This window comes from Arachis hypogaea, chromosome 16 (genome assembly GCF_003086295.3).
Source record: "Arachis hypogaea cultivar Tifrunner chromosome 16, arahy.Tifrunner.gnm2.J5K5, whole genome shotgun sequence".
Classification (NCBI taxonomy): Eukaryota; Viridiplantae; Streptophyta; class Magnoliopsida; order Fabales; family Fabaceae; genus Arachis; species Arachis hypogaea.
Genome location: NC_092051.1, coordinates 148,845,141 through 148,872,439, shown reverse-complemented (window position 1 = coordinate 148,872,439; position 27,299 = coordinate 148,845,141). Strand labels below are relative to the sequence as shown.

Genomic DNA, 27,299 nt, shown 5'->3' with positions numbered 1-27,299 from the left:
AAAATCATCATGCATGCACCAAAATATAAAAAAACACTGAATTGTCTACGCTTTTCGTTTGCTTAGATTTGTATTATTTCAAAGCTTTAGACACTAAAATTGTGGTAACTGATAAATTGATAATAATAAGAGCTTAATAAGAAAGTTTCAATTAATATTATTAATTTTTAAAAATTATTTTTTATTCTAAATTTTAAACTTTAAATTTTAAAGAGTCACCAAAAAAAAATTTTAAATTTTAAATTCTAATCCTAAATGGTAACTCTAAATTAACTTTCTGAAAAATGAGGATTAAAAATTAATTTTACAATTTAAAAAGTATATAATTAAAAATTAATTATATGTACTTATTCTAATGATAAATAATCCACACTACTCTTTCTATTTAGATATTGAATAGACATGAACATGTGCAACTAGATTATCAGAAATAGTGTGTGCTAAGTAGTTTGATTATGATGATCACTAAGTGGGTATCAACACATTATTTTATCTTCACCTAATTAACTTTTCACACATATATGAATTACTTAATTATTTCTTTTTCGTGTGGGGTGCCATTTGCCACACCGCCTTCAGAAGGAAAGACAAGATAATGTGATGCTCGATAAAAAAAAATAAAAATAAAAAAATATATATAAGAAAAAGCTAACAATTTTAGGACCATGTTCATGATGCTTTGGAGAAAGCCCCTTTTCTTGGCATTTTTTCTCCTCATTTAAGATTGTCCAAGCACTTTATCTTAACAACCTTCGAATATTAATATTGTTCAATATAGTAATAGCAAAAGTAATACTTGTACTTTAGGGTTTTGAAAGACAGACATAGTTTTTTTTTTCGATAATATTTTAGAGACAATAAAAATTTAGTCAAAATAGTCTAAAATTATTTTATTTAATATTTATTAATTATTGTTACTATTAATAAATATTTAAAAAAAATAAATTTAGATTTTTTTATCTTTTTAAAATTACCGCTCTTAATTTCTTATACCCCTTATTAATTTTGTAATATCCGAGGTATTTATTTTGAATTTATCCAACGGTTAATTTGTCAACTGCTTGATTGTCATTACTATTGCTGCCATAACATTTGGATACTTATAACTAAATTAAGTTGGTCTAGCGGTTAATTTATTAGCCTATTTAAAAAAATGTCGAAAATTTGAATTCTGTCTTGCATATACAGCAACGATCTATTGTCTATTAGTCAGCAACAAATCCTTAAATAAAACTCAATACCGCGATGGATTAGTTTTTAATTTGTTAAACTGAAAAATATCGTGAGAAATTAAAACATTTCGATACTTATTATATTGAATTCATTCAACAATTTATTTTGGTTAGGGTATGTAATTGGTGTTATTATTGTAATATATCTTATTAATTCTTCTTGGTTAAACGTTTTTGAATTTGAGATTTGAAAAGTTGATATTTAGAAAAAATAAGTATAGATAATTAATTTTTAGTTAGTCAATATTTGTCAATTTTTTAATTTATTTTTTAATTGTAAAAACCTTTTTTTATAATTTAAAATTTAGGATAATTAAAAAAAAAAACATAGCTAAAAAGATTGATGACTATATCTAATTAAACCCTCATAGCTACATTATCTGTACCGGGGAAAAAACAATAATAACAATCATATAAAAGCAGAAGATTATGGCATATGAAACTATGAAAGGTATGTGACTTTCAAGTAATTATGACTTGCCACACATTGATATGATAAATTATTAGATGGACCATACAAAGTTCAGTACAAATAATTATACATCATTACACACAAAACAAAAAAAAAATTAAACAAAGAATGCAACCCATTATATGCGCCTTGCAGCACATGGAAAAATTTTTGAAGGAAATGTTTTCTTTTTCAATTTAAATCATGTAAATAAAAAAAGTCGACTTATTTTGGTCTACCATTACATTCAAAAAGTCAATCCACCAATTATATGAAAATCTTATCTAAAGCATATTATCAAATAAAAAAAAAATTATCTTCATTTATAGTTGATAGTCGAAAACTGTTAAATAATTAGACATATTTGATTAAATTACTATCTAATAATTATCAACTATCAATTTCACGTAAAAATAACTGCACATAACTGCACGTTTGATTAAAAATATTTTGCTTTTTCTATATAGTCTCATTATTACCAAACAATTTTAGATGAAGCAATGGAAATTAAATGCAATCTAAGTACTAACTAGGGTATAGAAGAAAGTGGAGTGTTATGAAAATGAAGCTTGCAAGGGATGAAACTATGATACCACATCAATGGACACATCCTTGGTTGTGCAAAGAATTGAGCACACTCAAGAATTGATCTCTGGAATGGAAGATCAGGAATGCAATTCTTTGTAACATCAAGAACTCCTCTCTCAATCAAAACCCTACAAATGGGTCCCACAGCATTGAAATAGTTATCTGAAAGTGAGAAATTTACCAAATTGCCCATCAAACTTGCACACACAACTTCAGGCACCATACCATACAACAAATTCCCACCAAAATTCAGAACCTCAACCTTCTCAAGACAACTCAATGACAATGGCAACGGACCTGTCAATTGGTTATTCCCAACGTCAAAAACCGTTGCCTCTTGAAGGTAACCAATCTCATAAGGCAAACAACCTGTTAGCTGGTTGTTCAATAGCAACACTTCAGTGAGTGTGGCTAAAGCCTTTGGAAGACTTGTTGGAATTGGACCATTGAACTTGTTGTTTGCTAAGGTTAGCAACAAAATATGAGTGGATCCTAAGTTATCAGGCAAACTCTGATTAAATATGTTGTTGTTGATGAACAAAACTTGAAGATTCTGTGTGAAAATCTGTGGTGGAACTGCCCCAGAGAACAAATTGAACCTAATGTCCAAAAACGTTAACGTTTCCATTCCCAGAACAGCCAGAGGAAATGGACCTGATAATTGATTGTTACTAAGATCAAGCTCATAAAGATAAGGTAATTTTGAAATCTGGGGTGTGATTGTTCCACTAAAATTGTTGGTATTTGCATGGAACAGAGCAATATCAGGTAATTGATCTATGAATCCATCAAGGGTAGGTGCAACAAGTTGAAAACCGTTGAAATCAATTGAGGCTAAGGCAACGGCTGAACTATTGTATGGTGGAGTGTCACAATAGAAACCTTTGTAGCTACAAATATCTGAACCTACCCAAGTTTTTGTAACTCCTAAGGGATCTAAGGTTACGGTGGACTTGAATTTTTGGATCACTGGATACACTAATTGAAGCCTTTGATCTGCAAACACTAGAGGTGGAGAAATTGGAGATGATGCTGCTACAATTGGAACTGATTTGGCAACACTTTTGTTTCCGTGGCCTTTGTTTTTTGTGTTGTGTAGTGCTGATGTGTGGATAATAGAAAGAAGGGACATTAACAATAAGAGATTGTACAAAGTTCTTGAGGTTGAGAATTTTTGTGAGTGGATACTCATCATGTTGTATGATCCTAACTAAAATTTGGTGAGTAACATTCAAAGTTTTAAAGGGCAAGAAAGTGGGTAGAAAGAAAAAATGAAGTTAGGCCACACTTAAATTGAAGCACTTTTAGGGTGTGAGTGAGTGTGTGCATGAACAAATAAATCATTGGACAGATAATAATGCCAAATGAAGCTTCTAGAATCATATATGTATATATGGATAAAAATTTTACTTGCGGACTAAAAATCAGTTATTATATGAATCATTTTGTATTTGTGTATATATATATTTTGTTTAATTTTATTTTATATTTTAATATATATTCTATATAAATAACTAATTTGTTTTTTTTTTTTACCGAAGATATAGAGACTCGAATCCGCAACCTCTTAATTGAGTATGAAAAATTATGCTATTTGAGCTATTGCTTATTGGCTAAATAACTAATTTGTTAGTATATATATTTTTTAAATATTAATACGTAACATGATTCGGACTAAATTTGTATATTTATATAGTGTTTGGAGAAAAGGGACTAACTTTATATTTATATATTGTTTGGAGAAAAGAAAATGAATTATGGATATAGATTATTGCACATAAAAAGATAGTGTTACAAACGTCACAATTTTTTATAAAAACTTTGATATTTAAACAAAATTATCTTCAATATATATTTACATATGGTTTTGACTATTTAGTATTTTTTTTAAGCATACATACAATTGACTGATTAGATAAATTAAATTTATGAGCAATCACAATTAAAGAGTTTGATTTTGATATAATTAATCGTATAAAAATTCTTACAAAATTATTCATCATACGTTTAAATAATTTTTTAAATAATAAATTTAAATTTTGTCCATTTTTATAATATAATAATACATGAAAAAGTAATACTACGCATCTAAATTTTTTTATAAATCAAGTCTACTTAAATTAAATAATAAAATTTGAAATAATATTAATCGTAATTAATTCTTGTTATAATAGATCAATTTAATTAAATTTAATTAATAAAAAGACTTAGATATAGAATATTATTTTACATTAAATAGTGTGTTGATACATAAAAATGAATTCCATAATTAAATTTGAAAATACTCAAACTTAAAATATAATTAATTCACTGTTAACTTTGGTCCAATAAGGCTATAGCCACTACTATTGTTCTACTTTCCAGTATCTCGTCACACACACGTCATATTAATTAAAATTTTTGTTTCTGAAATTGATCCTTATCTAAACATTAAACAATGTTCTATCACTACTTTCGGTTCAAAATCACTTTTGTTTTTATAAAAGGATATATATATTATAGAAAACATTTCAAGTGTATTGGGAGTATCGGTATTTCAGTTGTTTTAACCGTTGATCTGAATTATAAAAAATATATATAATATATTGATTAAAATCAACAGTTAAAATAATTGGTGCACCGATACTCTTCGGTGCCCTTGAAATATTTCCTATATTATATATATAAAGGTTTGGGTATAGTAAAAGAAACACTTGTTTTTTCTAGGTGACAAATAACACCTTGTTTTTAGCTGTGTTCAATAACAACACTTTGGTTATTGATAATATAAGAGTATTAAAATATATAATAAAAAAATAATTAACCATTAGTGGCTAGAAAACCATAAACTGGACACCACACTGTATATCACTATGCAAGTGTCCTCGCTCGATCAATCCTTATTTTCCTAAGGTAATAACATAAAATTATTAAAGAACACGCTTCTCTATTATATGTTATATTGAAAGTATCCTCATAATAAATATTTCTCTTTTCACAGTGATAAATAGATAAAGAGTGATTTGAACAAAATCTTATAAGAAAAAGTAGCATTATCACTTTTCTAAGAAAATAATTAAAATATAGGTGGTAGTCCTCTATAATTTCAAAATATTTTTTTTTCACACTAATTTAAAGATAACATTACCTGCATCCTTATGGGTTATGGGCCTTCAATAAAAATTCAACTAATCAAAGTGGACATTAAATAGACCCAAAAAAAATCAAGTTGGGTTGGTCGAGTGATTCGCTTAAACAAATGTGAGTGGTTCAAATTTCACCTTGTATATGCAGCACTCATTGACCAATAACAAATTTTTAAATGAAACTCAGATTCGCAATAAATTAGTATTTGACTTATCGAACTGGGATATATTGTGGGAAAAAAGACCCAAAAAAATAGCCCAATACACTATAGGAGTGGCACTTTCTCCATTTTTATGGGCCTTCTACTCAAAGAAAACTCACAAAAGTTTGTTAGCCCTATTAAGGACTATTTCTTTTACTCCAAAAAAGGGCTACTATATATATATTTTTTTTGAAGTATTCTAAACCTCAAATGAGATTGGTATAAACATTTTGGTCCTTGTCAAAAAAAAAAAAAAAAAACACATTTTGGTCCTTTAAAAAATTTATTCATTTTAATTAATTTTCTGAAAATAACGCCCAATCCATTATATGAGAAAAATAAAGAGAGAAGATAACATGCTAGATGATGATGTTCTAAACCTAGCTGTATTGGATGATATTGGCTAACAAGAATGTTTTAGAAAAATAATAATGTTACTCCTATTTTTAATAATGTTATTCTACATATGATTTTTTTTTATATTGTATGTATGCATGAATTCATTAAAAAATATTAAAATAAGAGTAACAATATTTATTTTCATTGTTTTATCCAATGTTTGTTGATTATGACAAAAGAAAATATTAGATGAAAAACAGTTCATTTAAATTTAAGTAAATTTCTATAAGTGAAACGAAATTTCAACAATGTACTAGACAATATTAACAGAAGATTTTTAAATTAGAACATCACATATTCAGTAAATATTATTTTTAACTAAGTCAGTAATAATTTATACTTATATTTACAGATATTTTATATACAAAAAATATAAAATTATACATATATTTATCAAAATTTTATATACATAAATCAATATAATTTATATTCATATTTTTTAAAATTTACATATATAAATAAATAATTTATTTATTAAAAATAATTTAATATAATGACTAAATAATAAACAAAAATAATAAAATAGTTGGCTCCGAAAATTTCTCTTCCAATTATTCTTGTCATTTTTCTTTTGTTATGCTACGTAGGTCAATTTAAAAGTCAACAAAATCTATGTTAAGGGTTGCCAAAGATTCACGTATCCTTCTTTAGCTTCATCCTTATCCTCATTATATCCAAACTTATATAGAATAAAACCTACACTTAACAAATTGAAAACAAGACGACATCTTTCTCCTGCCCCTTTGGCCTTTAGCCTTTTGCATCCTTTTCAAATCCACGCGAAATTTTAAAATTATTTAAGAGTGAATTTTAAGTAAATTATGGACAAAATATATAACTTTAGATAAAAATAACTAATTTATTATAACTAATTTATGTGCTAGGAGAAAGTTATTAATTTATTATCATAACAGTCTACTATATAAATATATATTTGGTTATAAATACTAGTTATTATATATACATCTAGCAATTTACTGTATAAATATATGTATTTGGTTATATTAATATTATATAATAGAATAAAATTATTATAAAAAAATATTTTATAATTAATATTATGTACTCTTTATGTGTTTTTATTATAATTAATTATTATTAATATTAAACTTATAAAAAATATCTAAATTAACACAGTGAATATTTAATTATTATATATGTATCTTATCAAAATTATTACCTTGAAGTTTGAAGTTAGAAGCATCAAGATAACAATCTTTTAAGAGGATTTAACTCTTAAATGTGGTCAACGTTGTATAGAAAAATTCAACATATATAGTGTTTCACCAATATATTTCTAACTAAATATATACTATATTTCAACGAATTTTAAAATATATATAAAAAAAGAAAAAGGCAACCCATAAAAAAAATTCCTATAAACACATCAGTATGCCTCTAATAAGTCAGATTGTTGACCAGTCAGAAAGGTAATTGCAATAAAAATTACAATATTCCAAGAAGACTTGTGAAAGATTACTATACACCACTACTATACTTTGGAAACTATACCTGATTCTTTCTTAAGCTGTATATATAATTTATATAAATTTAATTATAAACTATTACTAATTAAGATGATTGGAGGATAACAGCATCATTAGCATAATCATCATGTGTTAATGTGTGATTGTGTTCTCCTTCATAAGTTACAACAAGCATGTTTGGATCGTCTACTGCACGCTCCACGTGTTTACGTGCAGGGCATCCTCTCACGCTCGTACATTTGTAATAACCTCTGAAAATATAATTTTCCAAAAACAAATTAAATCCGGTGTGATATTTTCAAAACAATTGGATAATAAAAAGGTGAAAACTCAGGTGCAATCGACTTTACGTGAAGTTGATAGCTGATAAAAATAAGAATTTATCTATATATCAACTTCACGTGAAGTCAACTGCACCTGAGTTTCCACCTAATAAAAATAAGAATTTATCTAACATAAGTACCTAGGGTGAGGAGAGCCCTTAATAGGTTTCTGACCATATTTTCTCCAAGAGAAATCATCTGATGGAATATCTGCAGTCTTTGAACTAATTGCTGCCACTCTAATCACTCTCTTCAACTTCGATTTCCTGCATCATCGTCATTAATTCAATGCTTAATTGTTATATAATTAAGGACATGAAATGCTAATGATTACAGCTATGAATTTAGGACATTATTCTAATTTAGACACATCTACAACAAATTAAAATAAAAAAGAATACTAGAACTATAAAAATTTATTATTTTTGCCATCAATTAGCTATTAAAATTTAAAAGTGTAGGCTAAAATATACTGTTGAATTAAAATTAAAAAATTTGAATTAATGACTAAAAATAATAGACAAAAATAATAAATTTAATAATCAATTTCACTACTTATATATCTATGGGGTATTAATAATGAGTATTCTTTCTCCCTGATTCATCTCTTTTCTATTTCTTTTATTACATGTTATTTTACATTATTCTAATATTGGTAACCCATCATGTAAATATCATTATGTTAGGAGTTTTGGATTTTGAAAATTTTGATAGATTCGATGATCTATATATATAGGTAAGATTCCCTTGTATAATATATATTGTGAAAAAAAAGTTGGAAAAATGGACCATATATATATATATATATATATAGTTTCTATAGCTATTGGTATCTCTGTCCAGAAAATTGATAAATATAAATAACTTTCACATATTGTCATTTCTTAATTTAAAGAAACTATATATATGGTCAATTTTTCCAACTTTTTTGAAAGTTAAAAAGAGTAAGTTTCAAATAAAAAAAAAGTTTAATTTTATTATTTTTAAATGTATATGAAAATTCAAGCTTATCAATTTCACGTGAAGTTTATAACTGAGAGTCGTTAGATGATTTGACTTATTTGACTAAATTTTCATCTAACAATTCTCATTTATCAACTTCACGTGAAGTCGATTGTACCTGAGTTTTCACCTTTATATAGTAGTACTGCAGCAGTATATTACCTTTTCTTATAGCAATGGCACTTTGAAGAGGAGGATTGAACATTATTATCCAATGAATTGCACTTCCTCTTATTCAAAGATGAATTGGATAAGGGTGGTTTTTGCATATAAGAAGAAGAAGAACCCTTATTAAGAGACACCCTTTGAATTTGGAAGCCATGATCATCATCAATATTATTAGTCAACGTTGACAAGTAAGTACAAGAGTTTGTTGTAGAAAAGTCAATGCTTGTAGAAGAGCCATTGTTTGCTTCAACATTATTGTTCTTTTGATTATGGGAAAATCTTGAAGGGTAATCATGGTAATTATTGTTTCTCTTCCTTTGAGGCAGAGGAGGAAGAATTGATATAGGACAATAAAGCTTGAAAGCAGAAGAAGAAACTTGCTCCTCCTTACTTCTTTGTTGTGGAGAAAAACCATCTTTTTCTTTGGATAATTCAAAAAATCTTGTTGCATTGATTGTTTCTTTTTCATGATCCTAAAAAAAAGAAACAACATGAACATAAGTTTCATTTGGCAATTATTATTTTTAAAAAATAATATACTACTACAACAACAATAAATTATACTCTATTATAAAAATGGATAAGTTAACATAAATTTTTGGATTCATAATTTTAAAATTTTAAATATGTAAATAAATTTTGCTTTTCCCCTTACTAAATCCTATCATTATATTAAAATTTACTAAGGCCACTAGAATTTTAATTTAGTATTTTTAACTATTAGATCAGTCTAATTTTTTAGTCTGAGAATCTAACGGTATATTTTTAGCTTATATTTTTAAATATTTTTGGTTAACTGCTAATAAAAAAATATTTTTTTTATTAAAATAAATAACCTAAAAATGTATCCTTAATTTATCCAAATTGTTCTCAGCAAATATACAAGAGGAAAAAGTAAATTACAAAAAAATAATGTCACCAAAAAAAAATTACAAAAAAATAAAAATCTCTAATACTAATATTTAGTTTGAGGTGAAGATAAAAGAAAATTTAATAAATAATAATATAGTATACTTAATAGTTAATACTACTTATAAATGAAAGAAATTTAAGGCGTGGAATTTATAGATAATGCTAGGTAAACAAAAAAAAAACAGCCAAAATTTGCTTTATTTAACATTAAATCATTAATTAATTATCGCAATAATTAATGAATGCTAAATAAGACAAGTTATGACTGTTTTTGGCTAATTTTCTTTGATTACCAAACATTTTCAGAATTTATAGAATAGAAAGAGAAAAGAAAATGTTACCATTTGCTGCAATTGAAGATTATTAGGAAGAAGAGTAGTTGATGATGGAGCTCTTCTGAAACGAGCATGGCCCAATAATCTTGTTCTTGGTTTGTTGTTGTCAAGAATTGAAACAGCAACACCTGCAAATTCTTCTTTTTCAAGTGATGAATAATCATCATTTTCTTCATGTTTTTGTTCTGAAATCATGTCCATGAGCTTCTCAACACTCTCAATGCCACCACAAGCTGCTTCTCCCACCGCCGCCGCCGTCGTTGCGTCGTTGTTACTGACAAAACTATGATCACCATCACCACCACAATCATAACCGCTTATAAACTCCACAGCCATAATAATAAATAAATAATAAGCTTAATTAACAAAATACCACCGTTAACAAAAGTTACTATGGACTTATATATATATATATACATATACATATGAACTAAATAATTCTTTATTTATATATTTATTTATTTAGAATAGTGAGGTTGAATCTTTTTGGTTTCTTAAGAAGGTAGGAGAAAAGCAGAAATGTAGACGAAGAAGATCAAAGGTGGTGGTTTTAGTCAAAGAAAAATGCTTCACATATTTATAAGGATTTAATTAAGTTGTTTATAATTTCAATGTATAATAATATAATCATTTCTTTCTAATAAGTAATTATTTATGGTCAAATATATAGTAAAGTTAACTTTATGAGTTTAAATAAAGAGTTTTTTTTTTTCCAATTAATATCATTCTTCAATTCAAACTTTTTAAATTCTAAATTTTAAATTTTAAATACTAAATCTTAAATTTTAACTTCTAAACCTCAAATACTCCAAAATAATAATAATAATAATAATAATAATAATAATGTGTTTAAAAAATTTACAATAAAACATTTAACTAATATTGATCATTTAAAAAGTATTAGTTCCTATATTTCTTCTAACTTTATATATTTATCGAATCTTAATATAATATATATGAATTAATTAGTAAAATTATTTAGCTCAATAAATATATTTAAAAATTGTATAAGTACAATATTTGATTAAATAATAGTATCTAACTATTTTTCACTACTAGTTAATAATTATATTATGTTGACATAAGAACACTAAATATATAGTTTTTTCAAGGTACGTAGGGATCAGATTACAATATTAGCATTATAATTATAGTACAATTAAAGTTTATGAAAAATCAACGAGAAATTTCAAAGCAAATATAAATGTAGCATTTACTATCATAAGAAATTTTCCATTGAATATTTTTATTTTTTAAATCCAGGTTCCACAGGACCACAGCCATATCTTTTCAAATACCATTAAGAAAGGATGCAAAATATAAATAAAAAAAAAATTCCGCTAGGGAGCCAATGGAATATTTGTACAATGTGTATAATGGACTATGAGTTAAAAAATGAATATCACCCATACGGCCATATTATCCAGAATAACCATCCGGGTAACGGGTACATGGATAATAAACATCTCATGTCATGAAACCACTCATTCCAGGGTTCACCAATAATCGAACTCTTGACCTTTCGAATCTAGAGCTCTGATACTATGTCATGCAATCACTCATTCCAAAAGTTTAAGCTAATAAGAAAAGATAACACTAATGGTTATATCTCTAATACTGAATCAGATATCCCTAAACCTCTATTGTACACATTGTACAGATATTCCATTAACTCTCTATACTCCCTCAAAAAAAAATAAACTAACATAATATAATCCTTTGTTTAACAATGCATGGTGATGATGCTATGTTTTACTTGTTTGAAGAGATAATATATATATATATATATATATATATATATATATATATATGTTTTTAATTTTTTATGACACCCAATAATCAAAATAAAAATAGAACGAGATGCATGGCAAATTTGGTCAAAGAGAAAGTCTCATTGATGCAAAATGGTCAAACTCATCTTCCAATTGATGAAGTACACGTGGCACAATCTTAGTAGGATGAAGACCCTTCTCTTTTAGGTGGGGTCCTCTACAACGGGATTCAGATAGAGTTAAAAAAGTCAAAAGGTTGTGATTAATTAGCCGTTGGATTGAAATTTTTTCTTTTGAAAAAAAAAATATATTATAATGAGAGAGAGATAGATAGTTGACCATTTACTTCTTTTCATGCAATGCAAGTTTTGGAGTCTTAAGTGGGACCCACAAACCACTTGAAATTTTAGAATAATGCTCAAGCTTTTTTTAGGACTTGTGATGTGATGAAAATGATTTCATAAAATTTTGATATGTATTTGTTATTAATATGATATGTTTCTTTTTATGTCTATTCTTTATTTTAATTTCATAGATTTATATATATATTTCAATTCCAAAATATAAATAAATAAATTGTTCCTCAATTACATGCTTACTAATATTCAATTTCGCAAACATGATATAAATGCATGATCTTTATTATATGTTTTATAATTTAACAGTTAGATTAACAAAATATACATCTTATAGAAAAAAAAATTATAAATATAGTATCACTTTACTTAAATGGATATGAATAGCATTTGATCTTAACTATGTATGTTTTTCTACCTAACATAGAAGAAAATTCAAACAATAAGAAAGAATTACTCTAAAGTTTCACAACCACTAAAATATTTGATTTTTGAAAGCATGTGCCAAGTGTCTGTTTTTCTTTTCTTTTCTTTTCATTATTTTGTATTCTACTTTTGGAGGGAATGAATATGCTTTAATTAATTTTAAACACTTACTAATATATAGGACAAGATAAAGAAAGCATTAGACATAAACATGAAATTAAAATTCACTTTGATATATTTAAAGGCATCTTCCAAAACACGATGTTTCCTTTCTTTAATTTGCATCAATCTACATTTTCAGAATCTCTTTTTTACTTTTCATTTTTTTTTATTTTTGTTTACTAATAATGGTATGGGGTGATCCCATACTATTGTTTTTTTGGCACAGATATTGAGTTTCCACGCCTTTTAAGATAACAATTTACAATCGATTGTAAGACTTTAAAAAGTTTAAAGGGATATTTTAAGAAAATAAAAGAAAAAGAAAAATTGTAAAGAAGAAAAGAAAAAAGAAATTGAAGAAAAACGTAACTTCCTTTGGCTTTTGTGTCTTTACCCTTTTTGTTTTTTTGGTAAAGACAAGAAAATTCAACACCAACCAAGGTGGAATAAAAGACTTAGTTTCGAAATAAACAGAATATAATAATAAAGGGTTATATATATATATATAATGCAAATTTGACTCAATAATATTCATAGCTCCTATGACTTTACCTTCATTTTCAAAAAACAAAGTATTTTTTACTACAAAAAATAACACCGATAAAAAACATAAATTAGGGACAGATTATATCAATGGAATTAGTTTGTTGAAATTATCAACAAAAATTTGTGATAGATTTTTCTTTAATAATAAAAGAGATAAATTTTACAAAATTTACCAACAGATTCGTAATATGTAGTAATTTATCATATTTTACTACAAATAATTATTTTAGTAGAATATTTTTCATTGTCACTAAATGTTGTTTAAAAATATTTTTAATCTTGAATGATTATACCAATAATCTTTGAAACAAATTAACCGTATTTTTTTTCTAAAGTTAGGAATAAGATTCGAACTTGCGATCTTTAAATGAGTACAGAAAGATTATGTCATTTGATTATGAATAACCGTTGAAAAAATTATAATATTTTTTATTGACATATATATCTTTAGTCATTAATATAGCTACTATAAATAAAAAAATCAAAATAAAATTTTTCTTTTCACAATTATTGACAGACAAAAATATGTTAATTAATTTTTTGAGTTTTGATAATTAATTACCTTCAAAAATACTTTTGAACAAAATTTTATAACTAATTGCTATAAAAAATATGTTTAATAAATGCAATATTTTACAAATAATGACCATAACACAATCTTTTGAAAAAACTAATTTTAATAACCATAAAAATATATTCATTTTTTTTATAAGGATTGAATAATTTATATCACTAAAAATTTGACTAATCTAACTATGCTCAGAAAATTTGATTAATCCATCCACTCCTTTTGTGCTTTGGTATCTTCAACACAAAAATCAAAGATAATTCTTTAAAGCTAAATAAAAGCAAATTCTTATATCTACTTTTAAATTATGATAAATAGTTAAATACGCACAAATCAAATCTCTTTCTAAAATTCTAAGTAATAAATAAATTTGTTTTTATTATAAATTAGTTTTTGGCTGCTATCCGCCTATTTTTTAGAGGTAATTTCAAAACATATTATTGAATAAGTGAAGTTTTACAAATAGTTATTTTTGTTACTTAGATTATTTCTTTATCAATAATGAGTTTACCATTGTAATTATTTTTTAGTGTGAGTACATAAAGAGTACATAGTATATAAGATGTAATAACTCAACAAATATTTTTTAAGGGGATTTTTCATTCTGTCCAACAATGAGAAAAACTTATTTCTCTCCCTCTCTTAATCCTTTTTGGTTCATCAAACTATCAATATTACAGCTTGAACAACTTAGGACATGAAATTTTTTTATTTTTTTTTTCAAATAATAATTTTAAAATAGAATAATTCTTTTTGTGCAAATTGTAATGACTTGTGTAATGGTAACATCAGTCATAGCCATATAAGATAAATTCTGACACTTTTTTTACCGTTAATCTGAATATTCGGTAAGAGCTTCAAAATAAAAAAAGATGTGTAAAATACTAATTAACGAGCTTCAATGGTGATCACCCTCACCCTCATGCCCTGGTGGGTCGTTAGGGAAATAGAAGTACAGCCTATGTCCCGAATTGGCATGATGATACAGTGGATGACCGTCTTCTGGTATTACTAGAAGGTTGTCCTGACCATCCTTTAACATCGGCCGCATAAGCTCTTCCAGAATTCCACGTAGTTGCAAAATCATGTAGGGCACCGTCTCCACCGTGGTATTTGAGAAGACTTTGTACGGTATAGGTTCTTCTTCTGCCTCATCCTTCTCGTCCACGGGAGGCATAACGAACATATTTATGCCAGCTTCCATTTTGAAGTATGTGCCGGGTTCGAGAGGCCAGCGAAGACAAAGAGGACCTGGGGACGGCGGCGCTGATGACCTGGGAACCGCGACGAGGACGGAGGGCTAGGGTACTGGGTACGGGGTTCCTCTCATGCCCTAAGCTATTCAAGCTGTGACGTGGATGGTTTGATGAACCAGAAATGATTAAGAGAGGAAGAGAAATAAGTTCTTCTCATTGTTGGAGAGAATGAAAAATTCCCTTAGAAAATATTTGTTGACTTATTACACTTTATATACTATGTACTTTTTATGTACTCTCACTAAAAAATAATTACAATGATAAACTCATTATTGATAAAGAAATAATCTAGGTAACAATTTTCATAAATTATATATATTTTTGGGCATATAAAAATATTTATTTTCCCTTGATAACTTTTGTTCAAATTATGTTTGCAATTACCAAACTGAAAATCTAAATACTCAAAATATGCAGATTAGACAAGACAATAAAAGAATAAGACTAAGATGGCAGAACTCAAAATTATTGACGAAATTAAAAAGACTTAACATACAATAATAGTTAAATTCGATAAATATATAATACCTACAATAATCTTGCATTGCTGTGTTGTCGTGACTTTGTGATTATGCAATTGTGATTATGCAACTCCAATAATCGTATAAGTTTGGGAAATTTATGATTATGGATATAAAAGAAAGCACGAAGTGAATGTTGAATTGAGAATGAATATATATAGTAGTAATAATAAGCATTTTGCAAGAAATAATAAAGGATAACAAATGTAATTATAGTTATAATAATAATTTATTATTACACGTGTGAAACATAAGATAGGGTTAGTCAATTAGGAAGTCAATGATGGACTATTTTGGACATCTTTACCACTTTACTCATTTATTTATTTTAGAAGATTTTGATCATTTTTTCTTATATTACAAAATCCACTGAATATAAAATACGCTTTGAATGAATCTTTGTTTTTATTTTTATTTACTTTTTTACCCAACTTTTTTTTAGTGAATAAAATCCTAATGTTGCCTATAAAGAAATACGGAAAAAAAAATTCTCTCTCAGCAAATAAAAATGATAAATTCATTATTTATATTTGAAATTTAAAATTCATATAAAGAAGACGACTAGGTATTCATTTTTAATGATGATAAAATTTTAAAAGAGTACTTTAATTTATTTTAGAAGTTATCCTTTTTTATTTATTTCAAACTTTTCCTGGTTCAGAAAATTTTCTAACAATTTTGGATTGTTTGTTTGGTTTGAGTGTTGACTTAGCTTGTTGAATTTTACTACTATACTTGATTTGGTAGAGGGGACCAATTACCTATGTTTTGGAATTATAGTTGAATAATCTTATCTCATAAATGTAGATTAGACTATGACTTTCAAAAAGTTATATTCTTTAAGATAAGTTTAACAACATTATAATATATGAGATTTTTCTGATTCATTGAAAGTTTGAAACGAGTATTTTTATCACCAAATAAGGTACCAAGGACTATCAACAAATTAATTGGCCTCGTTTCAGTAATTTCAAATAAATTTCGTATAGGTAACTTAATTGTCCTAAGCGTGTTGACTTTCCAAGTCAGTAATAAGATAATTCATTGTTAAAAATAGGTTTAATTATTTTGTTGGTTCTATAGTTTCGTGAAATTTTAAATTAGGTCTTTATATTTTTTTTCTTTTTAATTAGGTCCTTATACTATTTTTTTTTCAATTAAGTCCCTCTTAGTAGTAATTGACTTAATTTTATAGGGACCCAACTAAAAAAAAAAGAATTAGTACAGAGACCTAAATAAAAGGATAAAAAAGTGTAGGGATCCAATTAAAAAAAAATTTGGTGCAAGGACTCAATTAAAAAAAAAAAGTATAGAGACCTAATTGAAAATTTTGCGAAACTATAGGGACCAGTAGAGTAATTAAACCTTAAAAATATTGTAATAGATTTATAATTTTTTTTTTAAAGTTACCAAATAAATTCTTTAAGAAAATTTTGTGATAGACTTATATATATGTCTCTAAAAAACTGCAATAGTGAACTTATAAGTCTATATCAAAATAAGATAGAAAATTGAAAAAGATAAGAGAAAGTATAGGTAAATATGTAAGTGTTGTAATTTTTAGAGATTTTTTTTAGTATTTTTATTTAGAGATCTATAAGTTTATAATAATTTTTTTTTCAAAAAGTCTTACTTAATTTTATGTTCTTAAAGAATTTATAAGCTCGTTACAAGGTTTTTATTATCCTTTTCTTTTTATTGTAATTTCCTAAGTGGTGAAAATTTCTTGTACATTTAATTTTAAACTCACATTCACGATGGTCATATTTAAATTTCTTGTTTACAAATAGTTCCTGTATTCACCTGGATAAAGTTATATGTTAAAAAATAAATTTATTTAAACCTAATTAATGCGAATTTTACTAAAAATTATACTAATTAATATTAAATACTAATAAATAAATAATATATTAAAATCAACTCGTAAAATTTGTATTATTATAAAATTTAAATAATTATTGTCAATCATGCATGATCAAATGAAAACATACATAATACTCATTTGGCAAAACAAAAAAATAACAATAACAGCATATAGTCTTCATATAATATTTGTTCAATAATAATAATTCATAATTTATTTTGTAACTCCATCAAAAAAGTAATTTAATGGAAACGGTTGAATGATATTTGTTTAATTTCTGCAACATCAAAAAAAAAAAAATATAACATAAGCAATGCTAAAGAAAAATTTGACATAGAAAAGAAAATAATAATTACTCGCAAATATTCATACAATTGTTAAAAGTTATCAATTAAATTAAAAGTATGCATCTGATAAGATTAATCATAGCATTGATACAAGAAACAAAATTTCTATAATTATAATTGAAAATATGCAGCGTATTAGTTGGAAAATTTTGCCTCAAAGTATATTTGTCTTGCAATTTTTTTATATACATGTCATTGTCATGATCATTAATCTTAAGTAAAAAATGAAGAGAAATTAAAGTTGCTAATCCATCATCCTCTAAACTGCATAAATTAAACAATTTGTAGTCAATAAGATGAATTCTAAATTAGGACATAGGAACAAACTTAGCAAAAAAGATAAGAGAGTAATGTATTATTAAAATAGAATAAATCAAATCAAATCAAATATAATGAAATGGCAAATAGATAAAAAGTGATGACCTTAAATATTAATGAGGGAAATTTTAGAAATAATAATAAACAAGATGTGGTATTAGCCATAAAAAGGTACGTCAATAACTTCTATCTTAGAATAATTAATAGCTAATTATAATAATTAGATCGTTAAAAAAAGGTTAGAGTCATTAAAATTGAAGCTAAAAACTCAAAATATAAAATTAACAATAAAATTAGATGTTCAAATGGTTTTTAAATCAAATTTCAACAAAGTTATGGTGCACTTATTTTTCTTTGTAGGTAGGTTTGCTTTTTTTTCCTCTTCATCTTTTATTATCGTCTTTTACGCGTTGATGCTGCTGTTTTGTTTCTTCTTCGTCTTTTTTCTCTCCCGTTATTATTGTCTTCTTCTTCTTTTTCTTTTTTTTATATATATTCAATAAAGATGCTGAGTACAGAAATTTTGATACACAGCACAAAAATTTTAATATACAATATAATATTTTTTTGTGTTATATATCAATAAATTTTTATATTATGTATAAAAATTTATGTGCTATATCATCCATAAATAATTTAAGTATTATGTATAAAACTTTATGTATTGTGTGTAAAATCTATGTGCTTTAATTTATAATAAAATTTATGTACTAAAAAGACTGCAAAAACAAAAAATTAAGTGATAGATGCATGTATTATTTTTGCTGAATTTGTATCAATTTAGTTGGACTTGACTATAAAAGATGTTTGTACATACAGGATCACCATAAAATTTATTAGGTCAATGTTTAGAAAGAACGAGTCAAAGCGAAAAACTTAAAGGAGTTAATTAGTCTTGGAATAGTGAACCAGATATATATTTGATGTATGTATTGACCTTTTTTATGATATATTCATAAATCGATGCATGTATTGTAATATAGATTACAGTTTAGAAAATAAATGTATTAATAAAAAAATCAATATATGTAATGGAGAAATAATTAAGATTTAGCCATAAAAAACATATTTTTATTTTTGTAAAATTCAGATACTTCAATATATATATTTGTGTCTTTTAAAAATCAATATAAATCTAGCTAGCATATTATATACATATAGAAAAGTAACTTTTAGAATTATAAGTAATTGAATTATCTACATTTAAATGTAATTGGCTCTGCTTGCATCAATTATTATGTAACTAAGATTAAGAAAAATAACTAATTAATTATGTTCTCTGCTTTTTGTAAAACTTAGAGAGTGAAAACTCACATCATGGAGAAGGTACCAATATTCTCTTCCAACATTGACACTCAATTGTGACCTCAATCTCTCATACTACACACGTCATCCAGATCGCACTATAAGCATTAATCTTTGCTGGTCTAGAAAATTGGACCAATATAATGCAAGTGACATACACAACCAAAAGATTTACGTGGTTTTGATTGAGGTGCTGACCTGAGTGCCAACCTAATTGGAGTTGGTCGGATTTCAGCCAGGAATACTTCAAAAAGTGCAGACTAAGAATGAACATCATATACAGAAATACAAAATTAAGCTTTCGACCTTACAAATCACAATACAATAACGGTACTCTCTAGTATTTAATTTAGAAAAAGTCTAGGGGCCAGCACTTTTATTAAAATTTGGCCAGCACTTAACCAGCAAAAGAAAAATGAATAATCCCACACCATTAGATGCAATCTCACACCATTAAAAACACTAATGTTGGCTAATTGATGGTTACAAATCACAAACCTGCTAGCCCCCTAGCACTCCTCAATAATTTATACTCACTCAACTTAAATAACAGATATCATAAATCAAAGAGATATTAGTTGGTAATGTGTTCAACAAAAGAGTTAGTCATAGACCTTCTTTTCATACACTTTCTGAATAGGAAATTAGTTCAAGCAATCAAGGTTCGGAGTCCATTGTCTGCTTCACACCAAAAATAAAGAAGGGAACAGAAACTTTCTATCACAAGTTGCATTAACAACGTCTTGCTTGCATCCCGTTCTCTTGCATCTGCAAATACAAATGACTAGAAGTTGTGGTATGCATGTATAAAATACAAGTATAATGAAATATAGCTTTTGAAAATAGTCATAGACCTCAGAATTAGAACTTGCCTGCATACACTCATCACACACCCTGAATGAAACCCTTGCAACATTGATGCTAGAATGATTTGTGATGGGGAAACTCAGCAAGGTCTTGCCACTTCATGAACTTCCCAAAAGAACCCAGAGTTTAATAATCTTGATAGATTTCTCAGGCAAGCTTTCTAATCAAAAGAATTCCGATCTTTCCATGAGTTTACGTCTTACGAATTTCAGCCCCAAAACAAAAACAAAAGGGGACCAGGAGGGCATGCTTGATATCAACAAGTGAAAATACCACAAGTAGACAACTGATCAAGTTAACCCTTACCCACAGTTTATAATGATGATGGCACAATACCCCGGTGGTCCACTGAAGCAACTTCACCTCATTTTTCAAAAAGCTATGTCATCCACCTAGACAAGCAATGCTTATGTAGGTGCTCCGGCAAATCTGCCTAGAAAAATTAGTGGTCACAAAATCAAAATAGCAGAATAACCAGTTTATATCATCATTACAAAGATCTGCGTATTTTCTTATTCTAAATGCTCTACAGGATGTACTCATGTATCTGAAATTATTCAAAAGCTAGAACCGGACAATTATACATGAACTAAGCATGTCTCAAACCAAAACATTTTCTGGTTCAGTCGCAGTTTAAAACTCTCCTAATAATAAAAACAGGTATGTATATCATATGAAATAAAAATTCAGAGCTTCAGAATCCAAGTTATTTCAAATGGTACAAATTGATTGATCTATATCAACAACTAAAACACAACCCGAGTATCCAAATATTCAGGAGATTTCAATAACAAAATATGAGGTAAGAACAATTTCAATTTCAATTTTCAAAGCAATCTTGCAATTCTCTGCCCCTACACAAGTCAACCAGCATATCAAGACAAAGTACTTCTATAAATTTTCTAAGTTCTAATAGTACATGAAAACAACCGGCGAAACTATATAACATTTCAATGAGTAGCGTGCACACTATAGGAAAGTAAAAAATATTCAACGAAATCATTCAATTTAACCATTATTTTAGAAAATCAGCAATTTAGATAAATAAAAATTTATAAAATCAATATTATGCAATTACTAACTCAGTAATTTAAACAGGATAAAAAATATTAATGTAGTCTCCAATTTAAATAAAAAGAAGCAATTCCATATCAGAAACCAAGAACACAACAAAACCGAATAATTAAATAAAACTAAACAAAAAAAATAAAGAAGCAAGAACAACCTTCACAGTTTCACAACACAGCAGCTGAGCAATCATCAACAGAATGTGTTCTCAAAACTCAAAATCGAATAAAAAAGAGAGTCATGTACCTAACAGAGGCGAGCAAGGCTGGAGGCGACCAAGGCTAAGCTCGGTGGAGGGACAAATCGCAGCTGAAGGCAGCACAACTGGAGGAGAGACTGGAGGCGGCACGGCAGAGGGAGAACTCGGGCTTCAAGAGGGCGATGGCAGAGCAATGGGGGACGTCGTTGGCTAGAGAAGAGAGAGACGCCGCCAGATGGAGCAGAGGAGGAAGCTGCGATTGAAAAAACAGAGGGACAACAAAGGCTGAAGCAGAAGAGGACGCGGCGACGACACCCTCTGACGGAGGAGAGAAGTTCAGCGATGGAGAAGGTGGCTGCTAGGGCTGCTATTAGGGTTGGGTTTGAGTCAGAAACCGTTAAAAACCTGTCGGAAATTAAAAAATCGGCTGCTTATTTCAAAAATCGGTCAAAAACCGTTAAACCGGCCGATCTGACCGAATCGGGTCCTGGCCACTTTCAGGAAAAAAAAAAAAAAAATTAATCATTTTCCCTCCTCTCTCTCTCTCTCTCCCTGGCTCTCGCCTCTGAACTCGACGCATGAACGCAGAGAAGAGAAGTGAGAACTCGAAAATTGGAGGAAGCAGCTCTGCATCTCGTCGCCGTTCTTCAACGTTCAGTCACCGCCGCCGTCCACACTGCTACAGATTCGTCGCAAGGTATCTGTTCCGCCCTCGTTCGCCGTGCTTCGGCCTCCTTTCTGGCCGAGATTCCGCCTCTGTTTCGCCGTGATTCCGCCGCTGTCTCGCCGAGGTTCTGCCGCTCTTCAGCCTCTGTTCCGTCGCGCTCTCGTCTTTCAGTTCGAGCTGCTTAACCCTCTGTTCAGCCCTCTCCGTCGCGTGTTGGTGCCTCTGTTCAGCCTATCGTTCAGCCATCTCCGTCGCGTTTTAAAGCTCCAGCTCCCCCTCTCTGATCTGTTCGAATTTCAGAACGTGCACCTGCCTAAGGTGATTTCTTTTTCTTTTTCTTGTTTTTTTTTTTTGTATTAATTATTCAGTTATTGTTTTATTTGATTGTTGTTTTAACTTTTAATGGTTAGTATGCTGTTACAGTTCTTGTTTTGTCGTTGGTTTGCTGTATTTTAAAAGTTTCAATTGTTGTTTTAATGATTAGTATGCTGTTACAGTTCTTGTTTTCAATCGTTCTAGTTTCAATTTTTGTTTCGCATTGTTACAGTTACAGTGTCGAAGCATTGTTGGTTTTAATGATGATGCTGTGAGGCTCTGATAAAAATTGAAATGCATGTTTCTTAGGTCGTCTGAACACAATTTATGAATTATGATTGTTCTCTTGTTTGTATCACTGGGAGCACAGCTTAGACAGTACATTGATGCTACACTAGATCAGGTCTTAAAAATTAAAATTGACTATCATCTTATTAGAATCCCAGAATTTGAGTATCACTTTCTTACGCTATTGAGGTTCCATTCGTTGCCATTCCTTGCTATATGCTTTTAATTCTATTAATTGAGCTTTTAATTCCATTCGTTTCATCTTATTTTTCATGTTTCTCATACCTTTTCATTATCCATTATTATTCTTATTCATGCCAACTGTGCTTTAAGAATCTACCCAATATTTAATCAATTGAAATCAACATGACTGAAAATATATTATCCTGTATCCCTTTGCTCCTCATTACAGTTGAACAGGCTAATTAGGCACTTTTTGTCTTCCATTGCTCAAGCATTTTGTGCTCATCAGCTTTTTTTCCCCTGCTTTCCCTGCTTTAGAGTAATATAATTCTTCAACTATATTCTATCATTGAGAGGAGTTTACCATCTATGAATTTTTGCTAGCACAATAAACATGGAACAAAGTTAAACATTGAACGAAGTAGCTGAAGGTTCTTGAACATGACTCTTCTCTTTTGAGTTTGATGATTTTGTTATTTGACTTCTGAGTTTATATTTGGTGAGATTATAACACTTTGGTTGTTGTAGTACTTTTGATTTGGATGACATTTTAAAGTTTATATTAGACTATAATTATGTTTTAATGTGTTAATTTATATTTTATTTATTATTTTATTATAAAACCGTTATTCCGGTTGAATTATGGTTGAATCGGTTAAACCAATAAACTAGTAATTAGAGCGGTTCGATAACTGATTCGGTTTTCAGAACCTTGGTGATGAGTATTGTTGCTGATTACTTGATTAAAACTTAGAAGTTAATTAGAAATTTTAATTTTGTGAATTTTTAATGATAAAATGTGAACAAGTTATTATGTAAAACTTTGAATTTTATTAGCTTAGAAATCATTGAATTTGAATATTTGAAAATTGTATATTGAATTTTTAATAATTTTATTATATATTTAATTAGACCACCACGGTTCGACCTTGGTTGGATCAGTAAATCGTTAAACCGGTCACTTGATCGGTTTAATGACCATTTCGGTTCTTGCAACCTTGGGTTTGATTGATGCAGTGGAGGCAGAGGAAGAGGAAGAAGCAGCTGGTATAGGATGCATATTCCGACAAGAATCTCAGCACTGCCTCTCTTTCTTCCCTTCCGAGGTGCCATTTCCTTCCTCACAACCCTTCTCCCTGTCAGTTCCCTCTCATTCTCACTGTCTCTTTCTCTCTATTTTACGTGTTTTTCTTTTAAACTTCAATACAGCTTCGTGGCTAAAAGTACTTCCTGTTTCATTTACTATCAAAATCTAAACTTGATGCGTCATTGTCTTCAGAGAATAGTTACACTTTTTCCTTATTATCTTCGGGGATTCGCAAGTCATCATTTTCACCTCATTTGCAACCCGGTGGTAGAAAGCTGAGAAGGGATTTTCCAAAAAACATGGCCTGTGGTTTGGATAACAAGACAGGAACTGCTTTATTTCGCCCTGCAACAGATGCGTACGCACCTGAGGCTGTTGAAGCCTTGAGAGCTGGCAAGGTTATTGCGGTCCCCACTGACACACTCTATGGATTTGCTTGTGATGCTTGGTATGAGCTGTTCTTTTTCATATCTAATTACGTTTTATCTTCACACAGTACAGTTTTTCTCATTACACTTCTCCCATATTAAACAAAGCATGTGAAAATAATCACTTCATCACATTCTTTTATAATATGTCTCAGTTTTTTTACATCGGCAAAGACTGGTCTTGTGTCTCAATGTCTCATGACACTGCAATGGAGACAGATTTATGAATGATTGGTAATTACTTATTGCCTTGTATTGGGGTATGATTGTAGCTCGCTGGAAGCAGTTAATAGGATTTATGAGATCAAGGGTCGAAAACATACAAGCCCTCTGGCTATCTGTGTTGGAGATGTATCAGACATATACCGTTTTGCCGTGACTGACCACTTGCCACATGGCCTGCTTGATTCCCTGCTTCCAGGGCCTGTTACAGTTGTACTAATTCGAGGTTTGTAAGTTACTCAAAATGAGTTTGAAGCTGTAGCCTTATTTTGTTCTGTCAACATTTATTATATAAACATCAAATTCGGTTGTGATCCTACATATGTGATGGTATGCCTTGATATTTTACAGGCGATTCAAGTGTTCTTGAACAATCTTTGAACCCGGGATTTGATAGTATAGGAGTTAGAGTGCCTGATAACAATTTCATTAGAGTCATTGCTCGCGGTTCAGGAACTGCCTTAGCACTTACAAGTGCAAACCTTAGTGGACAGCCAAGTAGTGTTTGCATCAGAGATTTTGAGAATCTTTGGGAGCATTGTGCTTTTGTATATGATGGCGGTGTGCTTCCATCAGGTCGAGCAGGTTCAACAGTTGTGGACCTCACTACACCACACAAATACAAGATACTGAGACCTGGAAGGTAGATATGTTTGATCTAAATCTTTTAAGCTGCATTGCTCAAATAATATGATTATGCATTTCACCAATTGTTTGTGCCTATTGTTAAGGGTCAAATACTATTTGTGATAGAAAGGTGGTTTCTGATATAAAAGATTTTACATAACCGAGACCCTTAACGGACTTGGTTTAAGAATCAAAGATGAGTTTTAAGTTTTAACCCAAAAATTATAAGTCTTTATGTTTTTAAACATTGACAATTCAAAACTTCATTTTCTCAATTTCTTAAACAAGAGTCTTTATGGAGTACTAACTTAAGAAACCCTTATAAAAACTAATGATACTAAATATCAAATTAGGAAAACTTAATAGGCTGCAAAATGCATACAGAAGGCTATAATTATTTTTCTGTCAAGACTTTTTGTTTCACTTTCACATGGTGAGGTGAAAAGAGTAAATGGTCAAATTAGTTCTTGAAAGATCACACGTTCTCCAAATTGGTCCCCGAAAGATTTTTTTAATCAAATTTGTCCTTTAAAAATTTTAAATTAGTCATGTTAGTCCTTACGTCACTTTCTTTGTTAGTGTCAAAATTTGCTAATGTGACACGTTAAGTGACACCATAACACACACCTAAAAGTCTTAATTGACTATTAAGATAATAAATTTATAAAATTATATCAAATTAAAACCTAATTGAGAGGAGAATTTGAGGCATTGGAATCTCTCAATTTGGGTTTGATGTGGTCTAATTTCATAAACTAATCATGTTAATAGTCAATTAGGACTACTAGGTGTATGTTGTGATATTACTTAACGTACCACATCAATAAACTCTGACATTGTTAGCAATAAAAGTGACGGGAGGACTAACATGACTAATTTAAAATCTTTAAAGGACGAATTTGATTAAAAAAATCTTTTGGGAACCGATTTAAAGAACGAGTGATCTTTCAGGAACTAATTTAACCATTTTTCAGGAATTAATTTAACCATTTACTCTGATCATTTCAAAACTACTCGTTTCTGTGTTTTAAGATATTTGGTTACTTTTATAATTTGTTTTCGTGGTGAATTCTTTGTTATATGGACCAGCTTATATGGAATTACAATATGCATTACTTATTTATTTTGCAATGTGCAGCGCAAAGGAAGAGACAATTGCCATCTTGGAAAAGCATTCTTTAGTTGAATCAGCTGCCCAGTAAATAAGGGGTGATTATATTTAATTATTTATTCGTACGCAGTGCCACGTTCAAGGCCTCAATTGTATTTGCTTGGACATGTGAGAAATTATGACCAAACACACTTAATGTGAATGAATCTTACGCTTCACATGATTTCATGTTGTGTAGTTTTTTATTTTATTGTTGATAAGATTTTCTTCTATGCTTAGGGATTTGATCATGTAAAACTTTTATACATAAAAGGATTGATTAAAAGTTTAAAACTTTAAGTGTTTTTTCCCCCCACAAATGAACTTAACATGTTATGCCAATTGAGACTATCAATTTATCGTTGTTCGCATCTAATGGGTGCAATGATGGGAATAAAATGATTCAAAGTGCTGTTTTTTTTTTTTTTTTTTCTGGACTTGGATTCTCTAAAATTTAAATTTTACTTTAAAGAGTAATGTGTGATTTCTCACTATTAATTTCATAGGTGAGATCAATAATAAATATGAAAGA

General features: G+C 28.6%; 3 protein-coding genes and 1 long non-coding RNA gene across 11 annotated transcripts; 1 reads left to right on the top strand and 3 right to left on the bottom strand.

Moving 5' to 3' along the window:
- Positions 1–1,669: 1,669 nt before the first annotated feature.
- LOC112697804 (uncharacterized protein At4g06744-like) lies at positions 1,670–3,628 on the bottom strand. The gene has a single exon (XM_025751135.3). The coding sequence runs from the start codon at positions 3,464–3,466 to the stop codon at positions 2,213–2,215; it is 1,254 nt and encodes a 417-aa protein (XP_025606920.1). The 5' UTR covers positions 3,467–3,628; the 3' UTR covers positions 1,670–2,212.
- A 3,728-nt stretch (positions 3,629–7,356) lies between these two features.
- Positions 7,357–10,961, bottom strand: LOC112697803 (probable WRKY transcription factor 7). Its single transcript, XM_025751134.3, has 4 exons — positions 10,232–10,961; positions 8,973–9,451; positions 7,949–8,074; positions 7,357–7,736 (listed from the first exon to the last, which is right to left on the bottom strand). The coding sequence occupies exons 1-4, from the start codon at positions 10,559–10,561 to the stop codon at positions 7,571–7,573; spliced, it is 1,101 nt and encodes a 366-aa protein (XP_025606919.1). The 5' UTR covers positions 10,562–10,961; the 3' UTR covers positions 7,357–7,570.
- Positions 10,962–19,944: 8,983 nt separating this feature from the next.
- Positions 19,945–22,105, bottom strand: LOC112697802 (uncharacterized). Its single transcript, XR_003151308.2, has 4 exons — positions 21,848–22,105; positions 20,840–20,966; positions 20,539–20,693; positions 19,945–20,434 (listed from the first exon to the last, which is right to left on the bottom strand). It is a non-coding gene; the product is annotated as an uncharacterized lncRNA (long non-coding RNA).
- On the top strand, positions 21,859–26,951 carry LOC112697800 (uncharacterized). Of its 8 annotated transcripts, none has more exons than XM_025751128.3 (6): positions 21,859–22,785; positions 24,166–24,359; positions 24,533–24,788; positions 25,041–25,216; positions 25,342–25,633; positions 26,756–26,951. In XM_025751128.3, exons 2-6 carry the CDS (start codon positions 24,308–24,310, stop codon positions 26,817–26,819), a joined length of 840 nt encoding a protein of 279 aa, XP_025606913.1. In that variant the 5' UTR covers positions 21,859–22,785; positions 24,166–24,307; the 3' UTR covers positions 26,820–26,951. The 8 variants fall into 8 exon arrangements, with proteins under 8 accessions (XP_025606913.1, XP_072075497.1, XP_072075499.1 ...); XM_072219396.1 differs by having other exon boundaries at positions 22,278–22,785; positions 23,483–24,359; XM_072219398.1 differs by having other exon boundaries at positions 22,278–22,785; positions 23,483–24,391.
- Positions 26,952–27,299: the final 348 nt, after the last annotated feature.